This window comes from Bison bison, unplaced genomic scaffold (genome assembly GCF_000754665.1).
Source record: "Bison bison bison isolate TAMUID 2011002044 unplaced genomic scaffold, Bison_UMD1.0 scf7180017864101, whole genome shotgun sequence".
Classification (NCBI taxonomy): Eukaryota; Metazoa; Chordata; class Mammalia; order Artiodactyla; family Bovidae; genus Bison; species Bison bison.
Genome location: NW_011494673.1, coordinates 2,611,727 through 2,621,241, shown reverse-complemented (window position 1 = coordinate 2,621,241; position 9,515 = coordinate 2,611,727). Strand labels below are relative to the sequence as shown.

The 9,515-nt window shown below is 55.6% G+C and overlaps 1 protein-coding gene across 1 annotated transcript in view; it reads right to left on the bottom strand.

The window, feature by feature from the left end:
• The window catches only part of TTC7A (tetratricopeptide repeat domain 7A), a 123,021-nt gene that overhangs the window by 6,373 nt on the left and 107,133 nt on the right, over positions 1-9,515 (bottom strand). Inside the window, exon 19 of the mRNA XM_010838655.1 lies at positions 6,864-7,066. Within this exon, the coding sequence (XP_010836957.1) occupies positions 6,864-7,066 (203 nt within the window). The remainder of the gene's footprint in view (positions 1-6,863; positions 7,067-9,515) is intronic.

Genomic DNA, 9,515 nt, shown 5'->3' with positions numbered 1-9,515 from the left:
TTACCTGTCCCTCCCTCCCTCCTGGGGCTCCACAGTGAGGCTTTCCTGGTGCTGCCTGTCTGCAGAGGCCACAGCCAGGCTCAAGGACAAGCACCAGCTTGGTGAGAGGGCAAGTCGCGACCTGGGCAGGGGGGCCCTTGCCCGTCCCAGGTCCAAGGCAGGGGGCTGGACCTTTTGGGGTTGGTTTCAGCCTGGGCTGGCTGGGGGCTCTGCCCACTCCGGAGCACAGCCGGGCCTGCAGGGCCAGGTCAGGAGACTGCAGCGAGGCCTCCGGACTTTGGGTTCCAGACGAGAACACTGATGGACAGTGATGGCAGACGCTGCCCTCTGAGCAGAAGGTGGAGCTTGAGGGGCTAGTGACAGCCTGTTTTGGGGTATGTTGGCCTCTGTACAAAGGGAAGGGGCTGAGCCCTGCTGAACCCTCCAGATGTGTAAATCTTTCCCCTGACCACTGATTCTGGGGTTAAAGTAAGCCAACAATGCCTACCCATGGCTCTGTGCTGAGCCTGTGGCATGGACAGAAGGCTTCCTGTCCACTTCCTCATCAGGGTTGGCATGGGCTTCAGAAGTCCACACACGGACCTAAGGTTGCCTACAAAGTCCTGGGGTGCAGGCAAGAGGACATGCCTCCACCTTCATGAGCCTGGGGCGAGGGTTCAGGCTGTGTGCTGGCTGCACCAGCATGGGCATGGGGGGCTGGGCAGGGGCCGCTGGACCCGGGAGGCCCAGGCTGCGGGGACACACCCTGCACCCCCCATCCCCTCCTCCCTTCCCCTCCACTTCCCCATCAGGGACTGCAGACCTCAGGCAGCCTGGGGAGGGGCCAGGAAGAAAACTCACAAGAAAACTACTGCACCAGGGGGTCAAATAGCCAGCAAGACATTCCTACTGAATTTTCCTGTCAAACAGAAGCAATATTCCTGCCCGCTGGAGCTGGGGGGAGGCTCAGACTCCGCCGATGAGGGGCTGTGTGTGCAGCCACACACACGCACAAGACTTCTGGGTCCTCCCATTCCTCGGGCTGCCTGGACACTCTCAGCCCCTGCCACAGCTTAGGAAGCCAGCCGGGAGGGAGAAGCCTAGAGCAGGCATGGGGCCTGGAAACAGAGGCCCTGCTGTGCTATGGTACTGTCTACTTCATCCATCAACCCAGCCTAACAAGACTGTGGGCCCAAGCGCAGGGCTTCTCCAGAGCCTGGCCTTCCCAGTTCTTCCTCTCCAGCAGCCTGAGGGCCCAGCCACCCCTTTAGCTACAGAGCCTCACCCGCAAGAGGGGGTCTCAAGTCCCCCTCGTCTCTCAACACAGACTCTAGCCCACTGGGCCAGCTGCCCTTGCTCTCAGCCGAGGTCAGCCTGGCCTCGCCTTGCGCACACTCGTCCCATCCACAGGGCAGCTGGGGCTGACATCCTGCACCTCTGTGCCTTGGCCAGAGTCACTCACTGTGCTCTGAGAGAACAGAGCAACTTGGCTACAATGAGTGTCGGAGACTTGACTCTGGGCATCCTCTCCCCTCTGCAAACCAAGAGCATCTGAACTTGGCCTGGGAACCACACTTCAAAATGAAAAAGGAAAAGGTAAAAGCTTTCATAACAGCATAGAAAACCATAAACAAAACAAAAAGATAACCTACAGACTGGGAGAAAATATTTGCAAATGATGTAACCAACAAGGGATCAATCTCCAAAGCACACAAACAGTTCATGCAGCTCAAAAGCAAAAAGAACAACCGCCATGGCAGTGATGTCAAACAGCCCAGTCAAAGGTGGGGCTCAGGCCACCTGGCCTGCCTTGTGAATGGCACCAAAAATATGCCCAATGTTGACTTGTCCTTTCATCATCTGAACACTAAGACTATCCCCTGGAGGTCACATTATTATCCCCATTTGATAGAAGAAAAACTGAGCTAGCAAGAAGATGTAATCTCCAAGTGCCCCCACAACCCAGGGGCTGGCAGGGCTGAGCCTCTGTGTGGTCCTACCCTCCAGGACTGGGGCTTCCCAGGTGCTCAGCGGTAAAAAATCTGCTTGCAAGGCAGAGATGGAGGAGACCTGGGTTCAGTCCCTGGGTTGGGAAGATCCCCTGGAGAAGGAAATGGCAAGCCACTCCCGTATTGACCTGGAGAATCCCAAGAACAGAGGAGCCTGGCAGGCTACAGTCCATGGAATCGCAAAGAGTCGGACACAACAACTGAGCAACTAACACTTTAAGTTTGGCAAAAATGGCTTGGCTTTTCAAAAAGTGAGTTTGTAGTGAATCAAGATAGAATATGTGTACAGGGGGAGAGGGGACGACAGAGGACGAGTTGGTTGGATGGCATCACTGATTCAATGGACGTGAGTTTGAGGAAGCTCCGGGAAAATGGTGAAGGACAGGGAAGCCTGGCATCCTGCAGTCCGTGGGGTCACAAGGAGACTCGCAGGCACTCACCATCCAGGCTCAGGGACGGGACCCTGTGGGGCTGGGAGGAGCTCTGTGCAGGTGGAGTTTACCTCTCTGACCTCAGAGAGCAGAGCCTTCTGGTTGGATTTCTGGAGCACCTGCAAAAGGCCCAACCCAGAACCTCAGGTTTGGGTGGGGCAGAGCCCTGGTGCTTGCTAACTCAGGCCCTGCCTTGGGGAATCTCAGAGGGATGATGGCGGGGAGCTTCTGAGGACTTAAGTCGTGAAGTGGCACACCCCAGCCTAGAGAGAGGGAGGCAAGAAGCTCTCTGGGGTCATGGCCATGCTCTTGATCCCCAAGTCCACTTAAAGACAGCCACGTTGGGAGCCACAGGGAGAGAATGCACGTGTGCATGCATGCTCAGTCACGTCCAACTCTTTGACCCTGTGGATTGCAGGATCCTCTGTCCATGGGATTATCCTGAAAAGAACACTGGAGTGGGTTGCCATTTCCTTCTCCAGGGGATCTTCCCGACTCAGGGACTGGACTTGCGGCTCCGGCATGGCAGGTGGATTCTTTGCCACTGAGCCACCTGGGAAGGCAGGGGAATAATTCATCAGCCGCTCTCATAGAGGACAATGGATGACGAAACACTGTCTCCCCCATCCCTGATATGTGGAATCCAAAAAGAAATGATACAAATGAACTTATAAAGCAGAAACAGAGTCAGAGCTAGAGAACTAACTTAGGATTTATGATTATGGGGCTTGGGGAGAGGACTGGGGGAAGGGATAGTTAGGGAGCTCTATTTGTAAACAAATATATCCACTATATTTATAATGGATAACCAACAAGGACCTCCTGTATAGCACATGGAGCTCTGCTCAATGTTCTGCGACAGCCTGGATGGAAGTGGGGTTTGGGGGAGAATGGATACGTGCGTACGTGTGGCTGAGTCCCTTCACTGTTCACCCGAAACTCACCACCTTGCTAATGGCTATATCCCAGTACAAAAGAAAAGATTAAAAAGAGAAAAAGAAACACTGTCTTCCCGGCTTTCCAGGGGCATCTGGAGAGAGAACAGGCCAGGTCGCGAGGCCAGGACTGCTTCAGAAATCACATCTCTGGGAATTACATCACAGGAGCCGAAGCTCATGCAGGGCTGTTTCCTCCTGTGGTTGGGGTGCCTGAAGAGGAAAGGGTTCTGGGGAGATGGGGCAGCAGGAGCTGGAGCTCTGTCCCAAGAAAGAAGCATTACCAAGAACAAGGGCCAATGAGGAGCAGGGCAGCCTGGCAGGAGAGGGGCCAGGAAATCCCACGCCCCCAGAACCTGTCCCTGATGGAGAAGAGGGTGGGGCGCCACCCACAAACACAGGCGGCAGGGATACAGTCACGGCTGTCCGCTTCTGGCTGAAACTTTGAAGCTGCACTTGGAGTGAGACAGGCTCTGCACTGAAGCATCCATTCTCCCAGCTCAGCCAAGCGGAGGGTAGGGAGAGAGAGGCGGTGGGTGGCCGGGGCGAGTGACCCGCCTATCACTAAGGTCAGGTCACCTCAAAGGAGCCCCCTCTTGGGAGGTTCTCAGGGACTTGATGACTCCTCAGTCACTGCTGGGCCCCGCGCCTTCCCTCAGCATCCCTGCTTCCTAGGAAGTCCCCTCTCGGCCCTTACGTAAGTGCCAAGCTGACACAGACCGACGGGGAGTGACTCCCATTATGCAGTACCATGGTGAAAAGGATCCCAAGATCCCATCTGTGCTCAGTGGGAAAAAGCGCTGTGACCGATTAGTGATGCCTGTTTTGGGCAAGGGACTAGAGAGTGTGGTGGGTGTGCTGTGTTCTGCCTTCTCTGGTACTGCACTGCAGACTTTCAGAAGTGCTTTCTCATGTATCAGCTCATTTGATTATAACACCGCTGGTCTAGGAATGATGAAGCTCATTATTCATTTATAAAAGGAGACATTAGGATCGTGGAAGCCAAGTGTGTCTTTTCCTAAATCACTCAGGTGAATTAGGGCCAGAGCTAGGATTAGATCCCAGATGTTCTGAGTCTCAGGACAGGACAAGGACGACACTGAGATCAGGGAATGCTGGAGACCAATACACCAAAGCGTTCATGTGTCTTTAGGAAAAGAGTGCTTAGTAAATCTTCCCCAGGCTTGAAATTTGCTATTCTTTATGCATATGTGTGGGATGCTGGCAGGAACACAACGTGTGGAAAGGGGATAGGCTGCCTACGCTGCAGCCGATGCCCCTCTGGTGGCCTGTAACTTCACAGTGGGCAGTCCTTTCTCAGATTGCATCAAATCAGCAAGGCACCCCGGGAAGAGGAAAGGGGCCATTTCAGAAACATCTGTAGGGAGCCACTCTGGACAGCTACTTGGTTACCATGGAAACCCACTCTTGGAAACTGCTTCAATTTCAGGAAAATAGCTACAAACAATAATAAGCATAAATGAAAAATGGTACACTGCTGCTTCAAAATTGTTCTTGTTACTGGATTTGGCTGGGTTTTCCCGGAGGGCTGAGACAGTAGGCTCGTATCTGTGACCGTAGGGGCAGGCAGCTGTCTGCCTGGCTGCAGGCCGAATGACAGCGCCTGCATCCTCTGGCTCCTTAATCAAGTTTCTGGATGTGACCTTGGGGGAGGCATCTATCAGAGAAGCTAATGTCTGAAGTGCAGGGGGAAGGACAATGTGCTTTGCAAGAAACAAACATTTGCTGAGCAGACTGGAAGGCAATACAGCGCCAGGTGGAGGGAACCTGGACCAGGCTGAGATGTTGCTACATGGGCCTGAGCTAGGAATCAAGAGATCAGGCTGAGATGGGAATCCCTGCTTTCAAGGACTCTTGGGGTTAGCAAGGAACTTATAAAGATGACCTGGTCCAGCTCCTCCTCCATGGGATATTTACATTCTCTGGGCAGCATCCTCACCAGATGATTCACGAGTCTGTCCTTGGACTATGCCAAGAGTTAAACCATTCTACTCAGGAAAAAAGCAGACCCCTTGTGGCAGTGATAACCCTTCAGCCATCTGGACCCATTCCCCTGGGGCTACCGTGTTGTCCATGGGGCAGACATCAGTGACACCTTCACGGCTGTGCTCCGCAGAGAGTTCTTAAAGCAGGGTATCTAGGTAGAATCCAGACCCCGAATGTGCTGTAACTATGGGCTCCTAAATTATACTTCAGAAATCACTGTACCTGCAGGCCTGTCCACTTTTAGGTCATTACATTTATCCTGATACCTGCTCTTTGAAAGCAGGTAAGGACGGCAAGGAAAGAGTCCTCCCTAGGTTCTACTCGACCACCTGTCAGAGACATTCCCTGGACCAGAGAGTCCCCACTGCACAGGTAAGTAAAACGGGGGTCCTGAGAAGGGGCTTTGCCAACAAAGGTCATCTAGTCAAAACTATGGTTTTTCCAGTAGTCGTGTATGGATGTGAGAGTTGGACTATAAAGAAAGCTGAGCGCCAAAGAATTGATGCTTTTGAACTGTGGTGTTAGAGAAGACTCTTGAGAGTCCCTTGGACTGCAAGGAGATCAAATCAGTCAATCCTAAAGGAAATCAGTCCTGAATATTCATTGGAAGGATTGATGCTGAAGCCAAAACTCCAGTACTTTGGTCACCTGATGCAAAGAACTGACTCTTTGGGAAAGACCCTGATGCTGGGAAACACTGAAGGCGGGAGGAGAAGGGGACGATGGAGGATGAGATGGTTGGATGGCATCACTGACTTGATGGACATGAGTTTGAGCAAGCTCCGGGAATTGGTGAAGGATAGGGAAACCTGTTGTGCTGCAGTCCATGGGGTTGCAAAGAGTCGGACACGACTGAGCGACTGAATTGAACTGAGAAGGGGCTGACTTGCCCTTGATCACCCAGGAAAAGAACAGCAAAGCCAGGGCAAAAAAACCAACCTCCTACTCCCAACTGCCGAGCCTTCCCACAGGAGAGGCACCGAACCCCGGACACCCACACCCTAGCCTGCATGTCCTAAGGTTAGGGGCCGTTGGCCCCTCTTAGCACCCCGAGGCCATTCTGCATGTGTGCTGAGTCAGGCCTGACACAACAGTCCACCCCAAGACACTGCCTGAATCCCACAAGGAGGCACGGAGCTCCTCTCAAATGGGGGAGGCAGCCCCGTGATCAGGCAGGGCCTGGGGATGAGGGCATTTTGGTATCTGTCTAGAATCTGCAGGGCAAGGACCTGATGAGTACCTACAGTGCAAACCCTTGGGGCTAGATGGCCTTACAGAAACACACCAAGAGGAAGTCACAAAGAATCAGCCAACCCTCCCAGATGTTTTCATCCACTCAGGCAGGGGATTGCAAGGGAGTGGCCTGCCATATGGTCTCTATTCTCCCAACAGGGCAAGGAGGAAGCCATCTCCCACAGATATCAGGGCACTGCAGGCAGGGGAGGGGGTGAGGAAGGGAGGGGGGCTCTGAAGCCATCTGAGGAGGTGCGGGGCTGACTTACCAGGCTGTGCATGATACGCACGCCGTCAGGGTTCACCGTGAGCGCCTCCTTGTACAGCTGCTTGGCCTCCTCCAAACTGCCCTTCATCTCGGCCAGCCGGCCCCGCATGTAGAGCACCGAATGCGAGGTGGGAAAGAGGCCCGCTGCCTCCTGGATGCAGAAGTCTGCTTCCTTGAGGTGCTGCTGCTCCATGAACAGCTCGGCTGTGAAACCAGAAGGGCAGGTGAGGCGGCGGGAGAAGTCAGAGGCGGTGGCCCCCTCCCACATCTGACCGTCCGCCCCCGGAGTTCAGGAGCCGGGCTTGGGTGATGGCACCAGCCCCCTGGAACAGCACAGGATGGGCTCACTCTGGGGCACGGCCGTAGCACCAGGCAGTGGTTTCTGAGTGCTCACCCTGCGGCAGGTTCATGCCATGTGCTGCACGGAGACCAACTCTGCTGACACGCCCAAAACCCTACAGAACCATCACTTCTGTTACCCACTTCGGGGAGGAGGAAACGGGCGCAGAGAGGCCGAGGAACTCTCCTAAGGCCACAGGGAGAGAGAGCGATGGAGCCAGGGTTCACACTGGGCTGTCTGACATCAGAGCCTGGCAGTGGGGGCATGAGTGGGGTCCCCTGCAGCTAAGTCTTTGCTCGGGTCCTGTTCATCACTTGTTCATCTGCTCCCCATGTGTCTGGGGACAGGGTGGGGGGCAGATGAGGTGGCTCCCCAGGGATGCCAATGGACTGAAGAGCTAACTCTGCCTGCATCATCAGGATGAGAAGAGCTACATGCTGCTGCCAAAGATGGGACTGGAAGGAAGTCCCGAGGGTGCCTGCGAAGGGGCAAGGCTGGGACTCAGAGAAGCTAGAAAGCCACCAGTACATACTGAGAGTTGACTGTGGACCCTGGGCCAGGCAAGCATCTTCTCATAGGTCTGGGAGGGAGGCAGGTTCTCTCCCGCGCCCCAGGCTGATAGAGGGAGGACCTCACCCCAGCCCCTTGGTAGAAGGTGCAGCTCCCAGCCTCCCTCCAGATTCAGGACTTTCCATCCCACAGAGAAACGACGTCTTTCAGCCTACTGGCAGGGAAGATCTCCCCACAACCAGTGTGCCTTCTGGCTCCAGAGCAATAGAAAACGGGGCAGTTTCTCCAACCCTGGCCCAGCCCACACAAACGCACATTTCAAACCCACGCTGCACAGGCACACACCCACTGCAGTTGCTTTTAGAAATGCAGTGCCCTGGGGTTGCCTTGCAGCCCACTCAGCCCGCCTCCCATGGCAGCCTGGGCTCGGGTGCCCCCCTCGGGGGCTGGTGCCCCACACAGATGGGAGGGGACACAGAAGGGCAAGCAGAGCCTGGCTGGTGACTCTGCCAAGAGCTATTCCCAGCAACGGCCGAGAGCTGAGGTCACACTGGTTCAGATGAGGTCTGGGGGTCGGGGGTGGATAACAGACCTTCCAAAGGAAGCTACCAGAAAGAGGTGGAAAACCCAGGCCCAGGCAGCCCACCTTCTTTTCCTAACAAGAAGCAGGAGGAGGCCTAATAACAGCCTTGACTGTGCACACAGCACTGGGGCACCCAGCGTGAATGCAGCCTAAGATCCACTGGATAATCAAAGCAGCTTGAACAGTGCAGAAGGCTTTCTGAGCGGGGTACTCTTTGCCTTTACTGGAGATGGAATGTGGGAGAATCAAAGAATTAACTCAGAGGAGCCAGGCTGGCATGATAAGGTGAGAGAACAGCACAGGCTCCTGTCCTCAGAGACGGCCTGAACCGGAGCCGCCGCCTGGCCTCTCCACCGGCTGCCTTCATACCTGCGTCCAGCATCCGGCTGCTAAGGACCGACCGTGTGCCTGGCCCTCCCACGAGAAGGAGAAAGAGAGGTGGGGGAAGGGGAGCAGCTGAGCCACCAAACCACTGGAGTGACCAGGGCAGTGGAGTGACAAGTGCCATGGCTGAGTGTTTGGGGCACTCAGATGGGGTCGGGCCAGCTGGGCTGCTTTGATCAGGGGAGTCTTCCTGGGGGAGGTGGCATCTGAGCTGGGGCCTGAAGGCACAGGGGCACTTGGCCTGGCAGAGAGGAGAAGGGAGGCCACGCTGGGTGGGTCTGGAGGGCTGGGCAGGTTCTTCCGGGGCCACAGGGGAAAAGGAAGGAAGGAAGTGTGAGCGGTGGGGGTGGGGAGGCCTGTCCCGCACCAGCCTCTGGGCTGCTGTGTCTACCGCCAGGAGCTGAGCTCAGAAGAGAGCTGGGCTCTCTCCTCCCCTGGACCTTGTCCCCGCAGCCCTCCTCGGGCCTGGCCCACCTGCCTGCCTGGTCCTGGCCCGGCTCATTAAGCTGTTTACATCTTGCTGCCCTGACTCCTGAGCCTCGTCTCTGGAGGCTGGCCCCGTCCCTCCCTTGGGATCTCTTCACAGTGCCTGCACATCAACAGATTTCGTTACGAGGATCCCCAGCCCCCTCCTTCCTCGGGGCCCTGGGCTTCGTCCCAGCCACACAACGGAGGACATGCCCTGAAAAATAGGTAGGGCTGCTCTGCTCTGATGGACTTCATCACCAGTCAGGCAGGAGACCAGATGCCACAGGACAGAGCCAGAGGCGAGGGCCAGATGGCCCCCAGCAGGCCCACTGCCCTGCACACAGACCCTCAGGTCGGAGGGCCGCAAA